Here is a 27,302-nt window from a genome sequence, read left to right on the forward strand (position 1 = left end):
AGCAAAAGACATCACAACAGAAACTAGATTAAGAGTTCTGCACTGGAAACTTTTGCACATCTGCCCCACCGATATTCTTTTAAACAAAATGGAAGTAGCAGAAAACAATAAATGCCTCAATTGTAAAGATGTAGTAGATTACATTGAACACTTCTTTTTTGACTGCCCAGTAACACAACTTCTGGAAGTATATTGAACAAAAACTGCTTACAGAAACAAGTGTCCACTTGAAACTGTCAGGATCAGATATCCTGTTTGGGACTGAAAATTCACCACATCTAAAAGGAAATTATGTGTATATCAATAATATAATCTTAGTGGGTAAAATGTGTGTAAGTATGTATAAAAAGACCAAATCAGCCTTTCCCTTGCAGCTTATTTTTTAACAAGAATTTGAAACAAGACGAATTCACGTGGAAAAACAAGCAACATACCTCCATCTACAAATAACGTCAAATGATCGAATGAGAAGTGAGAAAGAGACAAACATGCACACAGAAAGCACAGCAGAGCACAACAAAAACCCAGACAAACCAAAACTAGCACAGCAGAGCACAACAAAAACCCAGACAAACCAAAACTAGCACAGCAGAGCACAACAAAAACCCAGACAAACCAAAACTATCTTCAAACACTAGCGTTTTGCAGCGTGATTGTCCATATATGTAGAAACAGACAGACATAGAATTGTGTATGAATGAAAAAGAAAAAGAAAAAAATATAATACCCTTTCCATACCCACCCCAGTCCCCGGGTTTTGAATTGTGGTCCATGGCAAGTCCATAAAAAAAAGAAAAAGAAATGTTGGATAAATAAGTTAAAGAATTACATTTAATTAACATGTTGAAGACATATTCTAAAGAAATAGGTTGGAGTCACACGTTGAAGAAATAGGTTGAAGTCACATGTTGAAGACATACGTTGAAGAAATAGGTTGATAAATAGGTTGAAGATACAAGCTAAAAGCATATCGAAGACATACGTTGAAGAAATAGGTAGATAAATAGGTTGAAGATACAAGCTAAAAGCATATCGAAGACATACGTTGAAGAAATAGATCGAATACGTAGTTGAAGAAGTAAGTTGGAGAAACAGCTTGAAGACACACGTTGAAGAAATAGCTTAAAGACATACATTGAAGAAATACGTTGAAGAAATTTGTTGGAGAAATAGGTTGAAGACACATGTTGAAGAAACAGCTTAAAGACATACATTGAAGAAATACGTTGAAGAAATTTGTTGGAGAAATAGTTGAAGACACACGTTGAAGAAATAGGTTGAAGAAGTAGGTTGAGAAATCGGTTGAAGACACACGTTGAAGAAATAAATTGAAGACACACGTTGAAGAAATAGGTTGAAGACAAACGTTGAAGAAATAGGATGAAGACACACGTTGAAGAAATAGGTTGAAGACACACGTTGCAGAAATAGGTTGAAGACACATGTTGAAGAAATAGGATGAAGACACACGTTGCAGAAATAGGATGAAGACACACGTTGAAGAAACAGGTTGAAGACACACGTTGCAGAAATAGGATGAAGACACACGTTGAAGAAACAGGTTGAAGACACACGTTGAAGAAATAGGATAAAGACACACGTTGAAGACTCACGTTGGAGAAGTACCCCGGCTGTCCAGCTTCATGACCTGGAGAGGGCGATTGGCAATGACTGGATCCAGTGGCACAACTCTGCGTGTTGCACAACTCTGCGTGTTGGAGAAATCGGTTGAACATGTGAACACACACACACACACACACACACACACACACACACACACACACACACACTCTCTCTCTCTCTCTCTCTCTCTCTCTCTCTCTCTCTCTCTCTCTATATATATATATATATATATACACATACATATACATATGCATACATATACCTATACATACATACATATGCATACTGACATTGTCGCTCTTGCAAAAGACTTACAAGTAAGTGCTGATGACCTCGTTAGATGGACCGAACTAAACCACATGTCTCTTCACCCTCAAAAAACAAAATGCATGTTAATCACAACCAGACAAAAGAGGCAAAACACTATACATAATCTTCCTTCCATCCAAATTAAAGGTGAACCTATTGAACAGGTCAGTGATCATAAAGTTCTGGGGATCATAATTGACAACAATCTCACTTGGAATCCTCATAAAAATTTCCTTTGCAAAAAGACAGCCCAGAAAACCCATCAACTATCCAAAATCAAACATTTCCTTGACCTTCATTCACGGAAATTATTTTTTCAAGCGCATATCCAGTCTACAATAGATTATGCATCAACACTATGGGACTCCGCAAGTGCGAATACCATGAAGCCATTACAGAATCTTCATAAACGGGGGCTCAAGCTGGTACTCCTTAAAAAGACTACCCTTTTAGACTCGGACTATAAACAAGCGAATATTCTCCCACTAATCCGAAGATTAAAATACAATAAAGGAATCATGATGCAAAAGATGACAGGTAATGCACCACCAACATTAATAGACAAATTTTCTGTAATTTCATCAAGGAATTCCCCCAAAGTCCATATCCCAATTCCAAGAATTGACTTGTTCAAATCCAGTCAGGTTTTCTCAAGCGCCACCCTATGGAACTTACTCACAGAAACAATTAAACAACACCATTGCCCAACCACCTTCAAAAAACATTGCCTTTCCCACCTTATGCCATAATGTGTAATGTAAATCGTTCATTTTATTGATACTTTTGTCAATTGTGTATGGTTGACTGAGAACCTTCCTCACCCTCTATCCCCCATTCTGGTGTGTAGTGCGGTGTGTGTTGTGTGTGTTTGTTTCTTTCATTTTGTTCATTTTTTCCCTACGCATTTTACTAACATCATACTAGTGCCTGTATGCCATGTGTGTGTGTGTGTGGAGGGGGCGGGGGGGTTGTTATTTTGTTTTGATTTATGTATGTTTTTTTCCTCTGTTATGTATCTCTACTAACACCATGCTTTCATTTTATTAAATACTGTGTAGTGTAGACCCTATTCAGGGCGGGGACTGGATGTAAAAAAGCACACCAGTGCTTATCAATTATCCTCGAAATAAAGAATTTGTCTTGTCTTGTCTTCTCTCTCTCTCTCTCTCTCTCTCTCTCTCTCTCTCTCTCTCTCTCTCCAGATAATGCCAACAAATTTACTCAATATTTTCATTTCCGATGTTAAGATTGAAGAAGTCAAATCACAGAAAGTTCTAGGTATAGTTATCGATAATAATTTATCATGGTCTGAAGATATTACTTAAATATGTAAGAGAATGTCTCAAAAAGTATTCCTGTTATTAAAAATAAAAGACTTTCTAAATACACATGCCCATTTATTTGCTTTGGGTGGAATGGCTGTGCATGGTGGGATAATGGGAAAATACTGATGTATTTTGATTGTGTTTTGATTTTTTCTTCCTTTTACTCATTTTCGCTTCTTTAGCTTTATTCCCTGTTTCGGGCGAGGGCTGGATGTAAAAAAGCATGTTACTTGCTTATCTATTACCGTCGGTGCTAAAGATTTTGACTTGTCTTGCCTTGTCTTGTCTCTCTCGTTTTTCTCTCATTCATTCATTCATTCATTCACTCGTTTATTTATGATTTTCCTTTTAACACACTTTTCAGTACACCAGCTGACTAGAGGCGATAGTGTGTGTGTGTGTGTGTGTGTGTGTGTGTGTGTGTGTGTGTGTTGATTTTTTTAATTTTCTTCTATTAAAACAACAACAATACAAACATTGCTGCCATCACGTCTGAGCCAACACCAGCAAGGAAGAAAACACACATGTACTGGCCATTGGCTGGTGTGTGTGTGGTGTCCCCACTTTCAGAGGGTACTTATCTCTGTCGCCCCCCCCCCTACACCCCCACTTTCAGAGGGTACTTATCTCTGTCGCCCCCCCCCCCTACACCCCCACTTTCAGAGGGTACTTATCTCTGTCGCCCCCCCCCCCCTACACCCCCACTTTCAGAGGGTACTTATCTCTGTCGCCCCCCCCCCCCCCTACACCCCCACTTTCAGAGGGTACTTATCTCTGTCGCCCCCCCACCCCCCCACTTTCAGAGGGTACTTATTTCTGTCGCCCCCCCCCCCAAACCCCACTTTCAGAGGGTACTTATTTCTGTCGCCACCCCCACCCCCCCACTTTCAGAGGGTACTTATCTCTGTCGCCACCCCCCTACTTTCAGAGGGTACTTATTTCTGTCGCCACCCCAACCCCCCCCCCACTTTCAGAGGGTACTTATCTCTGTCGCCACCCCCACCCCCCACTTTCAGAGGGTACTTATGTCTGTCGCCACCCCCACCCCCCCCTCTCCTCCACTTAGAGGGTACTTATCTCTGCCCCCCCCCCCCCACTTTCTGAGGGTACTTATCTCTGTTGCCACCCCCCCACCTCTCCTCCACTTTCAGAGGGTACTTATCTCTGTCGCCACCCCCCCCCCCCCCCTTCCCCACTTTCAGAGGGTACTTATCTCTGTCATCCCATGTCACGACCCCCCTAGGGAAGAGGTCGAGAACTGCTTTAAAACCTAACACCCAACCCAGTTCACCCGACAACACAAACACAGAATACAGATATTTCTCTTCCACACGAAATTTATTCTCTTCCGCTCTATCTATCCCACTCACGCAACTTTACACACACAGCCTATACTTGCAAAAAAAACCAACCAACAAAACCATATACCATAACTTCAACAACAAAAAAACGAACAGAAGTCGTATACAAAACTACGGATTCTCCCAAATGTAATCAAAAGCAATTTTCCACACACACACTCAAGGAGAAGACAAATCACCCCAAAACCAGGACTGGTACACTGATGCTTTAGTCTTTGGCGGGTTCAGGAAGTTTTCCTCTTAAGAGAAAAAAAAACACAACAAAAACAAAAAAGAAACTGACACACGGCCCAGACAAACTTCGGCGGGTTCGACCCAAGGCACAAGCCCCCGGTCAAAAGGCCTAGGTACCAGGACTCGGCATACAGTGCCAAGCAATGGACCAGGCTGAAAGTCAAAAGGCCCGGAACACAGGACACCAGTCACAGGGCAGGAAGGGGCGAAGATCTGGGTCACCAGACGAAAGGCCCAGGACACACAGCACACAGCGAGAGCTGGAACATTACGGAATGTTCCCCCAGTGCTGAGCAATACTAATTCTAACGATAATTATCAAAAACAAATGTACCGCACATTCAAAATGAAAAACTGGAATATAACTTTGACAAGACGAATTACAGAACTCCTATACGGCACTCGCACTCTCTACACCTATCATACAGAGCCAACGCCCAGTTTTACACAACAGTGAACTAAGGTAAAATTGTATCATTTTAAAACTCAATAACAATAAAATTGGCAAAAATATTAGCCGACACAAGAAAAAGTACATAATCACTCAGTGGTAGCACACAAGTAATTAACGAAATAGATTGTGTCAAAACCTAACGTACAGCTTTCTTTCTTGTCGAACATCTACTTCTTTACATACATCCCTGACGGAAATACAACCAAGCTATGTAGACAAGTGGCTTCTTACCTACCACAGGTGGCGTACACTAACGACCACCACAAAGACACGACGACGACGAAGACAGACGAAGAAACACAGAAGTGGCTCCCATGGAGGACAGCCGGTCCTCACTTCGAATGGTGCCTAGATGTCGGGGTAGCTACCCCACCAACCACGAAGACGACCCGTACACTACGGCAGTCGGGCTGCAAAAGCCTCGAATATTGTTGCTGCCCAACAATATTTCATATTCGCTCAGGTGAGCGAGTAATATGCATGCACGTGGTTCGTGCGCAATTCGAGACTTCTACCCGAACTGAAGGATGGGAGAAGGAGGGAAAGTGAAAGAAGAGGGTGGAGAAAAACGAAGACGGGCCACACGCCCTAACTGTCGTCACAAGTTGTGACACCCCACCCCCCACTTTCAGAGGGTACTTATCTCTGTCACCACCACCCCACCCCCCACTTTCAGAGGGTACTTATCTCTGTCACCACCACCCCCACTCCTCCACTTTCAGAGGGTACTTATCTCTGTCACCACCACCCCCACTCCTCCACTTTCAGAGGGTACTTATCTCTGTCACCACCCCCCCACTCCTCCACTTTCAGAGGGTACTTATCCCTGGTTATTCAACTTATCCCTGTTGGTCCCCACCCCCACCCCCACTCCGCTTTCAGAGGATACTTTTCCGTGTCGGCTACCCCCACCCCACCCCTCCACCCCCACTTTCAGAGGGTACTTTTCCGTGTCGGCTACCCCCACCCCACCCCTCCACCCCAACTTTCAGAGGGTACTTTTCCGTGTCGGCTACCCCCACCCCACCACTCCACCCCAACTTTCAGAGGGTACTTTTCCGTGTCGGCTACCCCCACCCCACCCCTCCACCCCCACTTTCAGAGGGTACTTTTCCGTGTCGGCTACCCCCACCCCACCACTCCACCCCAACTTTCAGAGGGTACTTTTCCGTGTCGGCTACCCCCACCCCACCCCTCCACCCCAACTTTCAGAGGGTACTTTTCCGTGTCGGCTACCCCCACCCCACCACTCCACCCCAACTTTCAGAGGGTACTTTTCCGTGTCGGCCGTGCCACCCGAGGTGGTTGTTGCCGTTAACCTGATTGCAGACACGTGGATCGGTGGTCTGGTGGTAATGTACCCGACAAGGTATCGAGTAAACTCGGGTACAAATTCCATGTTCGGAACAAGATTTTTACGCCCTTCCCCCTTCCCGCCCCTCCTATGCATTAGACCCTGAATGGTGGTCTGGATGTTAGTCTTTTGGATGAGACGATAAACAGAAGTCCCTTGTGCAAGCACGCTTTCTCGTGATAAGGAACCCACGACAACGAAAGCCTTGTCCCTGGCAAAATTTTGTTGAAAAATCCACTTCGAAAAAAAAGTAAAAAACAAACACTTACAGACAGAAACAATGGTGGCACTGCACCGTGGAGACATTCTGTGCCCGGGAAGAACAGACTGAATTTCACTCAGAAGTTCTTTGTGACAAACTGCAGTACAAGGCAATGCAATGCAACACGCCGCTGTCATTCTGGAACAGGATGGAAAAGTTAGTCATTCACAAGCGTGTTTTCAGGGTGGGGGCACAACAGGGATAAGTACTTGCTGAAAAAATCTCAAATCTCTGATCTAGAGTATGGGGATATGATTTTTCATCGTGTCAGAAAATAAGTACTTGAAAACGATTATTTTTGACAATAAAGGTTTATCGTAGCTCCCTCAGTAGCCTTGCCAGTCACCCTGAACTACCCGTGCCCCATCCCCCTTTCCCGGCTGTCAGGCCCTGGGGATAGAGCCGCTCTAACGGCTGTCCGATGAAAGACATTCGGTGTTCCGGTCACAGGTGAGTAGGCACAGGTGATGGGTAGGGGTGATTGCACGGAACAGCAGGTAAGTTGAGTGACAGAGAGGAAGGGGGAGGAAATACGGGTGGTGGATTTCACTGGATGGAGGGATGGCGATTCCCACACCCGGGGCGGTCTGTGTACTGTCCTGTCCTGTCCTGTGCTATCCTGTCCTGTCCTATGCTATCCTGTCCTGTCCTGTCCTTTCCGCTGGTTGTCGGGGACCTTGGTGGAGGTATGTGTGTATGTGTGTGTGTGTGTGTGCTGTCCTTTTTTTTTCTTTTTTTTTCTTAAACATTGATTTTCTTAAATGTACTATTGTATGTTATTCTATTGTATTTATTTACATACATTTTCAATTTGGCCTATTCATTATAATTGAAATTATATTGTATATAAATTTCATTGATCTTAATGCTGAACACATTCTTGTTCTATTTTTGTTGTTGTTTTTTCTCATCTTGTTCATTCACGAAACATTTAGCCAGCTCTGAAGTCCTGGTCAGCGTTCAGTCGATGAGCTGCTCAGGTGTCTCCCCCCACCCCTTCCATCTCCCAACCCATAACAGTCCCTTCACCCCGCCTTCCCTCGTCCCAATGAACAGATCACGTGACTTGGCCATTTTTGGAGGTAATTGTTGGCGTCCGTCTGCCTCGGCAGACGATGGAACTCTGCGCCTCGTTCGGTCACGTTGTTGAGTTGCAGCGCCTGTTGTGGCTGTACAGTCCGATTCTGGATCGGCAGGCTCTGTTGCAGTTGTCGCAGGTGAAAATCGCGCCTAGCTCAGAGGGTACGGATTCTGTCCTCTGCCGTCTGCACTCTCTCCCCTCTTCCCAGTGCTGTTCTCTCTTCTCCTCGCTTCTCTGGACGCATGCCTTCACAGTCCTTCTCCAGCTGTTACGATCATCAGCCACCACCTCCCAACCTGCTGGGTCCATGTCGCCTGCCCTTATGTCTCGTTTCCAGACGCCCCTGTAGCATAGGACAGGTCTTCCTGCAGGTCTGGAACCAGTGGCGAGCTCGCCATAAAGGATATCCTTGTGGATTCGCCCGTCATCCATTTGCCCGACGTGGCCGAGCCACCGCAGACGGCACCGCGTCAGAAGTGGAAACATTCTGGAGATGCCTGCCTGGTCAAGGACTTTCTTGTTTGGTTCTCGGTCTTGCCACGTGATGCCCAGAATTCTCCTAGCGTTGCGCAGATGAAAAGACGTGATCATCCTCAGGAGCTTGCGGGGACATCAAATCTTCTGTAGCAGTGTGAAGAAGCCTTTTCTGCTGACCAGGTCGAAGGCCTTGGTCAGGTCAATGAATGTGACGTATAGTGGCCGTCTCTGCTCCCAGCATTTCTCCTGCAGTTGTCGCATGGAGAAGACCATGTCGATTGTTGATCTTCCAGCTCTGAATCCGCACTGTGCCTTAGGGTATACGCGTTCAGAAAGTAACTGCAGTCTGCACAGGACAACGCGGGCAAAGGTTTTCCCAACGATACTGAGGAGGGAGATTCCGAGGTAGTTGTTGCAGTCATCCCTGTTCTTGTACAGAGTGATGATGTTGGCGTCACGCATCTCCTTGGGCACTGTCCCTTCTTCCCAGCACTGCAGTAGCAACTGGTGCAGGTGGTGGAGTAGCGCGGTCTTTTCTCCAGCCTTGATGACTTCAGGTGGGATGCCATCCTTTCCTGGAGCTTTGCCACAGGTGAGGGAGTCGATGGCCTTGCTGAGTTCCTCTTCAGAGGGCGGGATGTCGATTTCTTCCATGACAGGGAGGTTGGTGATGCTCTCCGCTGCTGCGTCTGCGACAATGTTTTCTCTTGAATAGAGCTCCTGGTAGTGTTCCGCCCATCTGTCTACCTGATTGCTCCGGTCTGTTATAATGGTGCTGGATGCTGATTTCAGTGGTGCGATCTTGTTCACGCATGGGCCGAAGGCTTTTTTCATACCGTCATACATGCCACGGATGTTGCCGCAGACAGCAGAAAGTTGGAAGTTCTGACAGAAGTTCAGCCAGTAGTCCTTGGCGCAGCGTCTGGCGATCCGTTTGGTGTCGTTTCTGGCCTTCTTGAGTACGGCGAGTGTTTTCTTAGAAGGCTTTGTGGTTGATGAGTGCCACTCTTTTGGTCTCTATTGCTGGTTCCAGAACAGCAATGCTGGCCTCGAACCAATCTGGATTCTGCCTCTCTCTTTTGCTGAAGGTATCTGTGGCTGAGTTGTAGATGGCGTCAGGGATGTGATTCCATCTCTCCTAAGCACTGACGGCAGGGCAGTCTTTGAGGTCATCCTCGATGGAGCTGGCGAAGCGGTCGCACAGGTTTGGGATTGCTGTTCTGACAGTGTTGATGCGAGGCCGACCCTTCTGCTTTGAGTGGTGAATCCGTTTTGGTTGAAGGCACACTTTGCAGCCAGCCAAGGAGTGATTGGTGTCGCAGTCAGCGCTGTGAAAACAACGTGTGGTGAGTTCGCAGTTCAGCGAGGGCCTTCTAATGATAATGAGGTCCAGCGAGTGCCAGTGGGGGGATCTGGGGTGTCGCCAGGAAGTTCGGTGGTGTGTCTTGGTGGAGAAGGTGTTAGTTATGCAGGGGTTGTGGTAGGAGCAAAACTCTAGGAGCCTCTGCCCGTTCTCAATCAGTTTGCCAATACCGAAGTGGTCAGTGCAGCTGGATCAGGAGTCGTGGTCAGAACCCACTCGGGCATTGAAGATGCCGAGAAGGTACAGCTGTTCTGTGGCAGGGATGTTTCGAAAGATGGTATGAAGCTCCTCGTAGAACTGGTCTTTGGTCTCTGCAGAAGAACAGAGTGTGGGAGCATAGACGCTCAGGAGATTTACTGGGCCAGAGGAGGTTGACAGGCAGAGGGCGAGGATGCGTGCTGTGCCACTGTATGGCAGTTCCACAGAGGACAGTAGAGAGTTCCTTATGGCGAATCCAACGCCACGCAGTCTTGGTTCTTCAAGTTCCTTGCCCTGCCAGAAGAACGTGTAGTTCTGTTCCCTGAGGCTGCCGCTTATTAAGGGAAGTCTTGTTTCCTGTAGTGCGGCAATGTCGATGTTGAGCCTTGTGAGCTCACGGTCGATGATGACTGTTTTCCTGGAATCATCGACTTGTTGCAGGTCATTTGAGAGGCCAGGACACACTGTCCTGACATTCCAGCTTGCTATACGCAAGATGGGTGTTTTTTTGTTTCTGTTTTTGCCTAGTGCAGGGTTACAGTCTGCATGTCGGTCTTTTCCCTAGCTCCAAGCACCCACTGAAGCAGGCAGACTGTGGCAGATCAGCACCTTATTGGCTGGGGGCTGCCCAGCTTGGAGCGGGCGGTAGCTGACCAGTGGGACTACGATGGTCCCTCCCACTGTCGGAGGCAGCCCGTAGCGCCTGGACCTACGCCAATCGGTCCTAGCTTATAACTCGCAACTGCTGCCTCCTGTGTTGTTTTTGTCGCTGGGGACAGCGGCACTGAAGTGACCTCTCCAGGGCGTGACCCTGGGCGAAGTTTATGGAGATCCTGGGTTGCCCAGTCTTCAGAATCCCCCTCTCGGCCTCACCGATGCAGTCCGAAGGAACGCAGAGCGATACGTTCGGCACCAGCTTGGCTGCAGGAGCTGCCGGAAGAAAGTCAGTGCAACGTCCAACCGCCTTGGGGGCTCCAACTCCGGATTTTTCCTCAGGGTTTTCTCCCGAAGCCTTTCTCGTGCCTGGGTGTGCCACAAGGCAGCAGAGGTTTGAAATCAGGGTTTTCCTTCCCCTAGGTGGACAGCCTTCCCAGGCTGTCGAGCTCTACCTACCCGAAGCATCTGGTTATGAGACGCCAGAGGCCCACCTTTCGCCCCATCTCCTGTCAGTTAAAAGCTAAGCCACACGGGCAGGCCAGGAGTTGGGCTTGGTCGTCAGAGGCTATTTGAGACGCACGTAGTATGGGAGCACTTTATATGTGGTGGGAGCTTATCCCCATTACCGACCCCGGCTATAACAATCCTCATATTGGAACCTTTTTTGGGGTAATAAACACTTGGAAACATATGTTACCTTTGACTTCATCACACTTTTCGCTAGATCATTTGTTTATAAACGAAAAATCGACAAACATCCTCCAAATGTATATATACTTCAAAGGTTTTAAGCACAAGTTCCAAAACTGAAGAGTGCAATTCAAAGATCGGTTTCAAAATAGCGAATTCTCGACCCAGATAGAGCTGCCTCATGGCAATAACAGCCATATAAAGGTCCCGTAGCCTTACGGCTATAGGTGTAGTGGATTCACATCCGCTGTGTTCTACGGCTCAGCACAGGAAGGCGCGGCCCAATGCTCTCCTTCGCCATTTTAACACCCCCCACCCCCAACCAAAGTTAGTACCCATCTACACCCGGGTGGAGTGAAAAATCGGAGTAAAGTGCATTTGCCAATGACACAACACCATGCCGGAAGAGGGCCGGAACCCAGACCACTGGTGACAATGGATCAGAAAGTCAACACCTCACCGGGACACCTCATTTCCAGGCCATCTAACTTTACAATGAATAATACGTTTACTTATCAAAAATATAATACGTTTACTTATCAATGATTAATACGTTTACTTATCAATAGATAATACGTATTGAGCATTATTTCCCCAATAAACACAATGTATTTCATCTACTCTTTCTGGTTCGCTCTTTCTTTATATCGGGTTGTAAATATTGGCAAACAAAATTGTTGCATCACTACAACCGTGCCAACCTTGTCAATGTCTCACTTTTTCTTTCTTTCTTTTTTTTCACGCCTGCAGTGTAATTGTTGTGCGTTAAAATGGTACAATACAATAGCATACATCTTTATTCATCTATTTGGGAATTAACTGTATGCTATATTACGGTCTTCAGTACCAACATGTCTTTGTTGTTAATGGTATATTACGTCAATGGTATATTACGGTCTTCCAAACCAACATGTCCTTGTTGTCAATGGTATATTACGTCAATGGTATATTACGGTCTTCAATATCAACATGTCCTTGTTGTCAATGGTATATTACGTCAATGGTATATTACGGTCTTCAATATCAACATGTCCTTGTTGTTAATGGTATATTACGTCAATGGTATATTACGGTCTTCAATATCAACATGTCCTTGTTGTCGTTCATAGTATATAATTGTGATGAAGGCGTTTTTGAGTTATTCCGAATCTGTGGTGTAGAACCGATAATTCAGTCATCTTGAATAGTGCTTTTTTAGCAGTGAGTTGTTTTCGAAGGTTTGACATGTTCGATAGTCAGTCGGTTCCAAACTCTGGCGGAAAGAGAAACATTCTCCTTCAGAACTGACTCAGTAAGTTACCTGCTACGTTTTTGTAGGTGAGTCCAGGGTGTTTACTTCTTTGGCTTAATTTGGGTCTTTGGATATTGAAAGTTGAATGAAAAATGTCGTCTGTTTTCACTATGGAGGAAGGTCGGTTGAACTGAAGAACATTTCAGCTTTCTGACACATCTGAAGATGTAATATAAATATGTTTCTGTTGAATTAAAGAATATTTCAGCTTTTTGATATTGGGTTTGGTTGAAGAAGTATTGCGAATATGCTTTGGAAATCAAGTTGAGTGTTGGTTATTTGGTGTTTTTCGTCGTTGTAGAGGGGAGTGTCCTTGTCGTCGGTAACGAAATTTTGCTTCGTCACAAAAAACAGGTTGAAGTTGACGGGGACCAGAAACTTAGTGAAGACAGTTTATTTCCAGTTCGTGGGAAACTTATGGTTGTAAATATGTTTTCAGCGAAGAGCCTTGGACGGGTTTTATTTTGGCGGTTGGGCACCTGGGAGCTGAACGCTGATGTGTGAGTCCCTATTCCGCCCTCATTCTTCGTCACGAAGAGGGCAGTGACAAATAACAAGCCTGAAGATTCACCTACACTGCAGACGGCATTAAGATATAATATGAACTGATGGAATTCCCATGGAATCCCCATGTGTCTGTGGGCGGAAATTCTCCACTGAGCGTGGCATGAAGATCCACAGGACCAAAAAGGGGTGGATTAAGAATCTCACGATTGCTCAGCAGCGGACTGCACCAGCAGATAAGACGTCGGAAAATCAAGGCCAGGATTCATACCACAGTGCCTAGGACATCCACGCTGATAATTCAGACGAATCAATCATACAAGATCTTGATGCTGAACGCCAGAAACCAAACTTGCTACCTGCAAGTGCAAAAACGGAATGGGAAGACTGGACCAGAAAATAATCTGAAAACTGGATGCACTGATAGGAAAGAGCACCTTGGAACACAAGTTAGCCACCCACGGAGATATCGTGTGTGCAACATGTCGGGAAACCAATGGAGTGAAGAACCAAAGACAAGAACACCTCCTCAAAAATCCAGGCGACAAGAAGAAATGGACAACATCCGAAATGCAAAAAGAAAGCTCAGGAAAACGATGAAGACAGCTTCAGAATTTGAGAAGCAGGGCCTACAGAAACTTTGGAAAGACCTGAAAGCAAAACACAGTGCCCTCAGTAAAGCAGAATCAGCAAGGAGGAAAAGCGGCAAAAAGAAGACACATGACTGCTTCTACCGAGACCCCTTTCAGTTCGTCAGGAGACTGTTCGAGCAGCCCAAATCAGGGACACTAATAGTGGACAAAGAAACACTTGAACAGCACCTCAGGAAAACGTATTCTGATCCGCAAAACAAGAAACCACTAGATCTCAAGGGTTTGGTTCATCCAGGGAAACCACACAGAAGTTCAGCGATAAACCACCAACCCCTGAAGTTCAGAAAGTGGTCAAGAAAGCCAGGGCCAAATCATCACCAGGGCCAAACGGAATACCGTAACTGCTGTACAAGAAATGTCCTGAAGTTCTTGAGTAGCTCCACAGAGTGATAAGATCGGCATGGAGGAACCTGAAGATCAGCGACCAGTGGATGATAGCTGACGGCGTATACATCCCGAAAGAGCAGAATTCAAGTACCATCAGCCAGTTCAGACCAATATCGCTCCTGAATGTCGAAGGAAAAATCTTCTTCTCTGTCATGGCTGCAAGACTGACAAAATACCTCACAGAAAATGAGTACCTGGATGTGTCAGTCCAGAAAGGTGGCATCCCAGGAGTTCCTGGCTGTGTAGAACATGCCACAATGATTTAGGAAGCAATCCAAAGAGCAAAGGCAGAGAAAAAGAACCTTGACGTGGTATGGCTGGATTTGGCAAATGCATGTTGGTCAGTTCCTCATGAGATGTTCCAACTGGCTCTCGAGATGCACCATGTACCAACGAACATCAGGGAAATGCTGAAGAAGCACTTCCATGGCTTCTCAATGTGGTTCACCACCAAGGAATACAAGACAGATTGGATCAGTCTGGAAGTGGGCATGGCCATGGGCTGTGCAATTTCTCCAATCCTGTTCGTGCTGGCAGTGGAAGTGATCTTAAAGGCCTCAATGAAGGGAACGGATCAACAAAAGAGGATGACACCCGTGAAATATTGAAGCGGCTGAACGAGCTAGTTGCCTCAGCCAGGATGAACTTCAAACCAAAGAAATCACGGAGCCTCTCACTGCGTAAAGGAAAGGTAGCTGAAACGGTCACATTCACTGTAACCAACCATGCCATTCCAGTGGTGTCAGATGAACCAGTGAAGAGCCTTGGAAGATGGTATGATGAGTCCCCGAAAGACACAAAAAGAGGAAAGGAAACCAAGCAGACAGCAGAAGAAGGCCTGCATATCATAGACCAGTGTGGCCTTCCTGGCAAGTGTGGTGCCTACAGTCCATGCTAATACCAAAGCTCCTGTGGCCTCTCCTGATATATGATATGAGCTGTAGCAGTCGAAAAAGTTTTTTTTTTGTTTTATATATATATTTTTGTTGTTGTTTATTTTAGATTCTGTTTTGACTGGATGATTGATGGTGTTTGATTGGTGAATCTTGTTGTGGAGTATGTGATTATAAAATGTTGATTATCCACATGTGGATATATCTATCTATCTATCTATCTATCTATCTATCTATATATATATATATATATATATATATATATATATATATATATATATATATATATGCGTGTGTGTGTGTGTGTGTGTGTGTGTGTGTGTGTGTGTGTGTGTATTATGGTATATCATGGTATATTATGTTAATGATATATTACGTTAATGATATATCACAGTCTTAGATAAAAAAAAAAAAATTTAAATGCCCACGCTGTAGTTGATGGCATATTACGGTCTTCAATACCAACATGTCCATATTGTCGTTAATGGTATATTATGTTAATGGCATATTACGTTAATAATATATCGCAGTCTTCAGTACAAAAAGTTCACGCTGTCGTTAATGGTATATCACAGTCTTCAATACCAACATGTCCCCGCTGTCGTTAATGGCATATTACGTTAATGGTATATCACAGTCTTCAATACTAACATGTCCATATTGTCGTTAATGGTATATTATGTTAATGGCATATTACGGTCTTCAATACCAACATGTCCATATTGTCGTTAATGGTATATTATGTTAATGGCATATTACGGTCTTCAATACCAACATGTCCATATTGTCGTTAGCGGTATATTATGTTAATGATATATTACGGTCTTCAATACCAACATGTCCATATTGTCTTTGCCCATTATTATGTATATTACTTTGTTCGTTTGACTAGGGCGAAGGCATAATTAATTTCTTCTGAGATCATGGTTCTTCCTTTATTTCTTAATCAATATATGCATACACATTTTGTCCATTGAAATATCTCTTTTTTTTCCAGTTTTATTTACTTGACGACAAGAAAGAGGTGATGACAAAAAAGAAGTGTTGACAAAAACGTTATGACTGAAATAGGTGACAACAAAAAGAAGTGTTGACAAAAACGTTATGACTGAAAGAGGTGACGACAAAAAGAAGTGTTGACAAAAACGTTATGACTGAAAGACGTGAGGACAAAAAGAAGTGACGACAAAAACATTATGACTGAAAGAGGTGAGGACAAAAAGAAGTGTTGACAAAAACGTTATGACTGAAAGAGGTGACGACAGAAAGAAGTGTTGACAAAAAGAAGTGTTGACAAAAACGTTATGACTTAAAGAGGTGACGACAAAAAGAAGTGTTGACAAAAACGTTATGACTGAAAGAAGTGACGACAAAAAGAAGTGTTGACAAAAACGTTATGACTGAAAGAGGTGAGGACAAAAGAAGTGTTGACAAAAACGTTATGACTGAAAGAGGTGACGACAGAAAGAAGTGTTGACAAAAAGAAGTGTTGACAAAAACGTTATGACAAAAAGAAGTGTTGACAAAAACGTTATGACTGAAAGAGGTGAGGACAAAAAGAAGTGACGACAAAAAGAAGTCTTGACAAAAACGTTATGACTGAAAGAGGTGAGGACAAAAGAAGTGTTGACAAAAACATTATGACTGAAAGAAGTGATGACAAAAAGAAGCGTTAACATAAACGTTATGACAAAAAGAAGTGAGGACAAACAGAAGTGTTGACAAAAAGAAGCGTTAACAAAAACGTTATATACTGAACGAAGGTATGACAAAAAGAAGTGACGACAAAAAAAAAAGAAAAAAAAGCGTCAACAAAAACGTTATGACTGAAAGAAGTGGTGACACAAAGAAGTGAGGACAAAAAGAATAGTGACACAAAGAAGTGGCGACACAAAGAAGTGGCGACGCAAAGAAGTGAGGACAAAAAGAATAGTGACACAAAGAAGTGGCGACACAAAGAAGTGGTGACACAAAGAAGTGAGGACGAAAAGAAGCGGCGACACAAAGAAGTGAGGACAACACGAAGTGGCGACACAAAGAAGTGAGGGCAACACGAAGTGGCGACACAAAGAAGTGAGGACAACAAGAAGTGGCGACACAAAGAAGTGAGGACAAAAAGAAGTAGTGACACAAAGAAGTGGAGACACAAAGAAGTGAGGACAAAAAGAAGTGGTGACACAAAGAAGTGGCGACACAAAGAAGTGAGGACAAAAAGAAGTGGTGACACAAAGAAGTGAGGACAAAAAGAAGTGGTGACACAAAGAAGTGGCGACACAAAGAAGTGAGGACAAAAAGAAGTGGTGACACAAAGAAGTGAGGACAAAAAGAAGTGAGGACAAAAAGAATAGTGACACAAAGAAGCGGCGACACAAAGAAGTGAGGACACAAAGAAGTGAGGACAAAAAGAAGTGACGACACAAAGAAGTGAGGACAAAAAGAAGTGGCAACACAAAGAAGTGGCGACACAAAGAAGTGAGGACAAAAAGAAGTGGTGACACAAAGAAGTGGCGACACAAAGAAGTGGCGACACAAAAAAGTGGTGACAGAAAGAAGTGGCGACACAAAGAAGTGAGGACACAAAGAAGTGAGGACAAAAAGAAGTGGCGACACAAAGAAGTGAGGACAAAAAGAAGTAGTGACACAAAGAAGTGGCGACACAAAGAAGTGAGGACAAAAAGAAGTGGTGACACAAAGAAGTGAGGACAAAAAGAAGTGGTGACACAAAGAAGTGAGGACAAAAAGAAGTGGCGATACAAAAAAGTGGCGACACAAAGAAGTGGCGACACAAAGAAGTGGTGACACAAAGAAGTGGTGACACAAAGAAGTGAGGACAAAAAGAAGTAGTGACACAAAGAAGTGGCGACACAAAGAAGTGAGGACAAAAAGAAGTGGTGACACAAAGAAGTGAGGACAAAAAGAAGTGGTGACACAAAGAAGTGAGGACAAAAAGAAGTAGTGACACAAAGAAGTGGCGACACAAAGAAGTGAGGACAAAAAGAAGTGGTGACACAAAGAAGTGGCGACACAAAGAAGTGAGGACAAAAAGAAGTGGTGACACAAAGAAGTGAGGACAAAAAGAAGTGAGGACAAAAAGAATAGTGACACAAAGAAGCGGCGACACAAAGAAGTGAGGACAAAAAGAAGTGGCGATACAAAGAAGTGAGGACACAAAGAAGTGGTGACACAAAGAAGTGGTGACACAAAGAAGTGAGGACACAAAGAAGTGAGGACAAAAAGAAGTGGTGACACAAAGAAGTGAGGACTAAAAGAAGTGAGGACAAAAAGAAGTGGTGACACAAAGAAGTGGTGACACAAAGAAGTGAGGACAAAAAGAAGTGGTGACACAAAGAAGTGGTGACACAAAGAAGTGAGGACAAAAAGAAGTGGTGACACAAAGAAGTGGTGACACAAAGAAGTGAGGACAAAAAGAAGTGGTGACACAAAGAAGTGGTGACACAAAGAAGTGAGGACAAAAAGAAGTGAGGACAAAAGGAAGTGGCGACACAAAGAAGTGAGGACAAAAAGAAGTGACGACACAAAGAAGTGAGGACGAAAAGAAGTGACGACACAAAGAAGTGGCGACACAAAGAAGTGACGACACAAAGAAGTGAGGACGAAAAGAAGTGACGACACAAGGAAGTGAGGACAAAAAGAAGTGACGACACAAGGAAGTGAGGACAAAAAGAAGTGACGACACAAAGAAGTGAAGACAAAAAGAAGTCATGACACAAAGAAGTGACGACAAAGAGAAGTCATGACAAAGAGAAGCGATAGCAAAAGAAGTGACAACAAAAAGAAGGTAAGGCAAAAAGAAGTGACGACAAAAAGAAGTGACGACAAAAAGAAGTGACGACAAAAAGAAGTGACGACACAAAGAAGTGACGACAAAAAGAAGTGACGACACAAAGAAGTGACGACACAAAGAAGTGACGACAAAAAGAAGTGAGGACAAAAAAATGTCATGACACAAAGAAGTGACGACAAAGAGAAGTAATGACAAAGAGAAGGTATGGCAAAAAGAAGTGACGACAAAAAGAAGTGACGACAAAAAAGAAGTGACGACAAAAAGAAGTCATGACACAAAAACGTGATGACACAAGGAAGTGATGACAAAAAGAAGTGTCGCCAAAAAGAAGTGCTGACACAAAGAAGGTATGACAAAAAGAAGTGCTGATACAAAGAAGGTATGACAAAAAGAAGTGTCAACAAAAAAGTGCTGACACAAAGAAGGTATGACAAAAAAAAGTGTCGGCAAAAAGAAGTGATGACACAAAGAAGGTATGACAAAAAGAAGTGCTGACACAAAGAATGTATGATAAAAAGAAATGATTACGAAAGGAAGTGTTGACAGAAAGTGTAAGAACGATAACAGAAAAACAAAACAAACAAACAAACAAAAAAACAAACAAACACACACACACACGAAAAAAAAACGACAATGAGTGTAATGAAAAGCACACCCAAGTGTCCACAAGGTGGCGCCACACCAACACGTGAAACAGCACGCCCCAAAGCTGCAGGCCAGACAGTGATTTTGCTAATTTCTCTCCGTTGGGGCTCAAAGGGACTGGGCGGCACTCTCACCTAATTGACACACAACACGCGCACATGACACCCCCCACATCCGGGTCATGTGAAGACATGGCGGAGCTCGCTTCTTTCCCCCCAAGCCCCAGTTTCGAATCCAGTGGGCGCAAATGAGCTTTGTCTGAAACTTAAGTTTCAATCCCAGAAGGCGAAGGTTTATGGTTTCCATATTTGTGTGGTAATTAGTGTCTGGCAGTGGATTGCAACATTTGCGTCTTGGGCTTTCTTCCTCCCAAGCTGGCTAGTCATGGCCATCTCCCTCCACTAGCTGGCTAGTCATGGCCATCTCCCTCCACTAGCTGGCTAGTCATGGCCATCTCCCTCCACTAGCTGACTAGTCATGACCATCTCCCTCCACTAGCTGGCTAGTCCTGGCCATCTCCCTCCGCCAGCTGGCTAGTCATGGCCATGTGTAGGGCAGCAAAGGGGCTGTGGCCCAGTGGTGATGTGCCCGACGAGGAAGCCACGGGTTTGAGTTCCATGTACCGACCGGGATTTTTACATCCCCCCCCCCCCGCCCCATCTCCTCACCTCCCTCCTCGCCCCTCACACACCTCCCTCCCCGCCCTCACACACACCCCTCCCCGCCCTCACACACAATGGCCCCCACGCCCCGCCCCTCAAACACACCCTCCCCACCCTCACACACACACACCTTCCTCTCCCCCCCCCCCCACACACACCCCTCCCCGCCCCTCACACACACACCCCTCCCCGCCCCTCACCCCCCCCCCCCACACACACACCCCACCCTCACACACACACACCTTCCTCGCCCCCCCCCCCCACACACACACACCCCTCCCCGCCCCTCACACACACACCCCTCCCCGCCCCTCACACACACCCCCCTGCCCGCACCTCACACACACCCGCCTCCCAGCCCCTCACACGCACACCTCCTCCACGCCCCTCACACGCACACGCTCCCCGCCCATCACACACACACACCTCCCCGCCCCTCACACACACCCCCTCCCCGCCCCTCACACACACGCTCCCCGCCCCTCACACACCCCCTCCCCGCCCCTCACACACACGCTCCCCGCCCCTCACACACACGCTCCCCGCCCCTCACACACACACACACACCTCCCCGTCCCTCACACCACCCCCTCCCAGCCCCTCACACACACACACACACACACACCCCTCCCCGCCCCTCACACCACCCCCTCCCCGCCCCTCACACCACCCCCTCCCAGCCCCTCACACCACCCCCTCCCAGCCCCTCACACACACACACTCCTCCCCGCCCCTCACACACACACACCCTCCACTCCATTCGATCCTGGGTGAAGTTCTGGGTGCTAGACTTTCGGATGTGACGACAACCAACGTTCCTTGTTCAGCATGCACTTACCGGAAGTAAAAGAAATCACGGCAATGAAAGTGTTTGACCCGGCAGAACTCTGCAGAAAAATCCTCCTTCACCTCCACCTGTCTCATCAGCAAGTGGAGGGTAGTCGGGGCACTGCAGATGACTTCCAGACCAGTTCTCTCCATCGGTTTGTGTCATCATGGTGAATCTTGGCCAAGAAGCCTGACGGAGCCCATCCCTCTTCAGACTGTTGACCACAGCCGAACATCCACACATCCAGTGGCTCACCTTAGTTCTGGACACGTGGCCGTTGAGTTCTTACAGAACCACAGAACCCCTCCGTCCTGGCCGGTACCATCAACAAGGAAGTTCATATGCCCAGTGGTGCCGTGTAGACACCATCCCCTCACGTGGTTCGGCACCCCAGAAGAGGAGGTTGGCCGGGGTCTGATGCTGGGAGCCAGCACGCGAGCTGAAAACCTCTGTGATGATGAAACAGACACACACAGAGAGGGACGGGAAGGGGGGGGGGGGGAGGGGGCGTGCTGCACTGTGCTCTGCGTTCTCTCCGGGGCCAGCAGACCGAATTCCACACAGACAAAAGGTTGTGACGAAAAGTAAAACAACATGACGCAATAATGTCGCAGTGTTATTTTCATCTGCTTCCTCTCCCTCACACACACACACACACACACCGTGTTGTTCTGAGAAAGTCAAAGAAGCGAATGTGGAGGACCGGGTGGGGCGCGGTGAGGAGGTGGTGATGGGGGACAGGGGATGATGGAGGTGGTGGTTGTACATCATCTTGTTTTGTTGGGGTGGTGTGAGGGGATGGTGATGGGGGACAGGGGATGATGGAGGTGGTTGTTGTACATCATTTTGCTCTGTTGTCAGAGCACAATCTTTTCCTTCACCACAGAGACAAGTTCTTCACGATTCCATTTTGAGAATGATCTGGATATGGTTTTGGAATCACATAAATATTCGCTGAACGCCCGCACACAAATGCACGCACGCACGCACACACACACACACACACACACACACACACACACACACACACACACACGTACAAATAGAAAGACAGATAGACACACAGACATATAGATAGAAAGACAAACAAAAAGCAACAGGGAGAGAGAGAGAGACACAGAGAGAGAGAGAGAGTGAGTGAGAGAGAGAGTGAGAGAGACAGAGAGAGTGAGTGAGAGACAGAGAGAGTGAGAGAAAGAGAGAGACAGAGAGAGTGAGAGAGTGAGAAAGAGATACACACAGAGGGAGACAGAGAAAAGAAAACATTTTTGACGATGAACAAATAGTTTAATGACATATTGCTATTTACATAATAAAAACACGATGTGTTTCTACTCTAACGTGTACATTGCTCTGGTTATCACACGGGCATAACATACAGCGGGGCTCACATCGCTACAACATCATGTCATGTGTGTAAGTCAGTCATCATTGCACTGACTAATCTGGATGGCAATGTAGCGCTGTTGTCTCGATTGATCACACCCCACTGTACAATCTAGACATTACGTCACGCTGGACTGCCATGTTGATACTATGTAGGGCTGGCACTGAGTAGACTGTCAAAATATTGGTAAGGTATACATTTATGCAAAGGTGTCGAAATACGGACATAACATGGAGGAACAGTCAATAAGACATGTGCAAGTATTGGTTCTTTTACACTGCCCCCATTTTAAAAGTCTTTAGAACCATACTGATCATTGTCCTTTCACTTCTTTCTGACAGTTTTATATTTCTATAGCATTTACTGCAAACTCTACTAAAACCTATATTCTGAATTTTTTTCGTGAGTCTCTTAATATCATACAATTCAAAGACTATGATGTAAATTTTCCAAATCTGACTAAAGTCTTTATCAGTCTGTCTGCCTGTGTGTCTGCCCATTTGTCCTTCTGTCTGTCCATCTGTGTCTTTTTTCAATACTTTTTTTTCCCACTCCAATGTCACAGAGCATGTTCATACAATGTTCATGTGTAGTTTGTTTTGTTTTTTTTATTGTTTTTTTTTTTATTGTTCACTAATACAAAACAAGAAAGGCAAGGCCTTCAAGACTCACTTGTGAAACACTTAAAACATCGCAAAAATGTGTTCTGTATTTATCATATATCATAAAGCTTCGTACTAAAAAAACAAAACAAAACAAAACAAACAAACAACAACAACAACAAAAAACAACAACAAAACCTGAGCGCAGATTCGAACCAAGTATGTTCTGGTGGAAAGAAATTCTTGGCCAGTATTACACTATGGCGGATATATCAATGACGTTCAAAAATTAATATTTAAGTATGCTTGTTTAAGCGCGATAAATCGATTGCGGTATTTGAAGTGATAATGCTATTTAAATCATGTTATTTTGGTGTGTCTCGGGCATTTAAGAATTCTTTTAAGTCCGCGGTAAAGGAGACATTGCCATTGCCCCAATCACACTGCAACGTTTAGTGGTTTTCTCTGGATCTAGATTGATGTCGAAGCTTAACGGTCGATTCAGTTTCTCCTTTATGTTCATTCTAGTTAATTGAGTATCCATTTTGAAATATTCATATGCAGTAAACACGTCGATGATGTAGTCTGTGTCCTTGTATGTGTTCTGTCCAGAATTTGTATTTCTTTCCATTTAATAGCGAACCAGAAAAACGAGGTCAAGCCGTCTTACAAAGCATCTTCGCTAGGCCTACTGCAACTGAGATGCGGTAATATGGTTTTCGGAATCCCGGAAATAGCCTCAACGAAATAAACCGTTCATGATACGGGAAACACGGCTTCATTCGTGAGACTTACAAACTATTATTGGACTGTGAAGATATTTTTCCTACTATTTTTAAGCCAAATTTGGTATTGACGGACAAAATATTTCCAGAGAAAATGGCAATGTTACAGTTTACCACGGACACGCACAAACACACACACACACACACACACACAACGGAACACCGGGTTATAACATAGACTCACTTTGTTTACACAAGTGAGTAAAGAAGTATGCCATGCAGCAATGTACGTTATGTTGACACTACGTCATGCAGCAATGTGGCGTTATGTTGACACTACGTCATGCAGTACTGTGCGTCATGGTGGCACTACGTCATTTAGTAATGTGCGTCATGGTGACACTACGTCATGTAGCAATGCGCGTCATGGTGACACTACGTCACGTAGCAATGTGCGTCATGGTGACACTACGTCATGTAGCAATGTGGCGTTATGTTGATACTACGTCGTGCAGCAATGTGCGTCATGGTGACACTACGTCATGTAGCAATGTACGTCATGGTGACACTACGTCATGTAGTAATGTACGTCATATTGACACTACATTATGCAGCAATGTAGATCATGTTGTCAGTAATTCATGTAGCAACAATGTATGTCATGTTGATACTACGTCGACGCGTCATGCAGCAGTGTATGCCATGTCGACACTATGCCATACAACAGATTACGTCATGTTGACACTTCGTCATGTTAAAGTGTACGTCTTGTTGAAACATGGTCATGCACAAATGGACTGTCATGTTAAGACGATGTCATACACAAACGGACTGTCATGTCTGATAATCCTGCACCAGTGTGATCGAAGCATTGAATTGCGCTATGTGAATCACTGATAACATCATCATATCATACTGAAAAGTCCACATTACAACATCGTACACCAATGTATAAATCATCGATAATACACCATACATAACCGTGCAGTCACTGGCAATGTGTCACACACCGTTGTACAGGTATCAGTAAAAATGAATCACACCCAGTTGTAGGCAGTGCTTCCTACACCGTTGTACAGGTAGTTGTTGTAACGAATCACACATCACTGTACAGTCACAAATGTACATCGTAATTACACCGTTGTCCAGTTGATCGCCATCTCATGTTATGTCAAACTGAAACATCATACATACACCATGGTACAGTTGAGACTGACACATTATACATCCACCACAACAGTACAGGTGAGACTGACACATCATACATACATCATAGTACAGGTGAGACTGACGACACATCATACATACACCACAGTATATGTGAGACTGACACATCATACATACTTCATAGTACAGGTGAGACTGACACATCATACATACATCATAGTACAGGTGAGACTGACACATCATACATACACCATAGTACATGTGAGACTGACACATCATACATACTTCATAGTACAGGTGAGACTGACACATCATACATACATCATAGTACAGGTGAGACTGACACATCATACATACACATCATAGTAACATGTGAGACTGACACATCATACATACTTCATAGTACAGGTGAGACTGACACATCATACATACTTCATAGTACAGGTGAAACTGACACATCATACATACATCATAGTACAGGTGAAACTGACACATCATACATACATCATAGTACAGGTGAGACTGACACATCATACATACACATCATAGTAACATGTGAGACTGACACATCATACATACTTCATAGTACAGGTGAAACTGACACATCATACATACATCATAGTACAGGTGAAACTGACACATCATACATACATCATAGTACAGGTGAGACTGACACATCATACATACACATCATAGTAACATGTGAGACTGACACATCATACATACTTCATAGTACAGGTGAAACTGACACATCATACATACATCATAGTACAGGTGAAACTGACACATCATACATACATCATAGTACAGGTGAGACTGACCCATCATACACACACCACATGATAGGAGAGCACATGTTCTGAACAATCTCCAGTCACCTTTGAACTGCTCTGGGGATCACAGGTCAACGTCAGAGGGTGCAAAAGAATCAAATGAAATCTAATCCAATCAAATCACATCATGTTGTTCATCGTCCAGCCGACAGCAAGGAAGCCGGTGTCAGGGCTGATTCCCCGCCAGTTCTTAACACCATACATACATCATAGTGTGTTCTTAACACCATACATACATCATAGTGTGTTCTTAACACCATATATACATCATAGTGTGTTCTTAACACCATATATACATCATAGTGTGTTCTTAACACCATATATACATCATAGTGTGTTCTTAACACCATATATACATCATAGTGTGTTCTTTACACCATATATACATCATAGTGTGTTCTTAACACCAGTTCAAAGAACCCAAAGTAATGTTAATTAAGATGTCTGTTAAACAGAACCCAAAGTAATGCTAATTAAGATATCTATTAAACAGAACCCAAAGTAATGTTAATTAAGATGTCTATCAAACAGAACCCAAAGTAATGCTAATTAAGATGTCAATTAAATAGAACCCAAAGTAATGTTAAGATGTCTATTAAACAGTTTCAGTTTCAGTTAAACAGAACCCAACATAATGTTAATTAAGATGTCAATTAAACAGAACCCAAAGTAATGCTAATTAAGATGTCAATTAAACAGAACCCAAAGTAATGTTAATTAAGATGTCAATTAAACAGAACCCAAAAGTAATGTTAATTAAGATGTCAATTAAACAGAACCCAAAGTAATGCTAATTCAGATGTCAGTTAAATAAAACTCAAACTAATGTTAATCAAGATGTCAATTAAATAGAGCCCAAACTAATGCTGATTAAGATGTCAATTAAACAGAACAATTCTCCCAAGTCTCGTCCAGACACTAATTCCAATGTAACATTTGTTAAACAGTATTTTAAACTAAAGATCCCCCCCCCCACACACACACCCACTTCCCACAGACAGTCTGTGTGCATGTGTGTGCATCGATGTGTGCGTGTGTGTGCATTGATGTGTGCGTGTGTGTGCATTGATGTGTGGGTGTGAGGCGGGAAAGGTGTGTGGGTTGTGAGTGATCTTATACTGTTTTTGAAATAATATTTTAGGTGGTTAAAATCTTCTTCTACTACTACTACTACTACTACTACAACTACTACTTCCTCTTCTTCTCATCATGATCATCATCATCACCACCATCATCATCAGTAGTAGTAGTAGTAGTAGTAGTAGTAGTAGTAGTAGTAGTAGTAGTAGTAGTAGTAGTAGTATAGTTATTGTCGTCGTCGTAGTTACTATTAATATCGTAGAAATGTTATTATTATTATTATTATTATTATTATTATTACTGTTGTAGTTGTTGCTATCATTATCATCATCGTCATGACCATCATCACAAAACAGGAAAACTGGGGAGGTGTAGACATGCCCGCACACCTCATTACACTGATACAGGCTGGGTGGAGACATGACACTGATACAGGCTGGGTGGAGACATG

General features: G+C 44.3%; 2 protein-coding genes across 2 annotated transcripts; both read right to left on the bottom strand.

The window, feature by feature from the left end:
- Positions 1–242: 242 nt before the first annotated feature.
- LOC143281506 (uncharacterized) lies at positions 243–8,594 on the bottom strand. The gene is made up of 3 exons (XM_076586715.1): positions 8,300–8,594; positions 1,614–1,671; positions 243–261 (listed from the first exon to the last, which is right to left on the bottom strand). The coding sequence occupies exons 1-3, from the start codon at positions 8,592–8,594 to the stop codon at positions 243–245; spliced, it is 372 nt and encodes a 123-aa protein (XP_076442830.1).
- A 21-nt stretch (positions 8,595–8,615) lies between these two features.
- LOC143281507 (uncharacterized) lies at positions 8,616–11,689 on the bottom strand. Its single transcript, XM_076586716.1, has 5 exons — positions 11,647–11,689; positions 10,836–11,064; positions 10,060–10,459; positions 9,631–9,729; positions 8,616–9,464 (listed from the first exon to the last, which is right to left on the bottom strand). The coding sequence occupies exons 1-5, from the start codon at positions 11,687–11,689 to the stop codon at positions 8,616–8,618; spliced, it is 1,620 nt and encodes a 539-aa protein (XP_076442831.1).
- Positions 11,690–27,302: the final 15,613 nt, after the last annotated feature.

Source organism: Babylonia areolata, chromosome 4 (genome assembly GCF_041734735.1).
Source record: "Babylonia areolata isolate BAREFJ2019XMU chromosome 4, ASM4173473v1, whole genome shotgun sequence".
NCBI classification, from domain to species: Eukaryota; Metazoa; Mollusca; class Gastropoda; order Neogastropoda; family Buccinidae; genus Babylonia; species Babylonia areolata.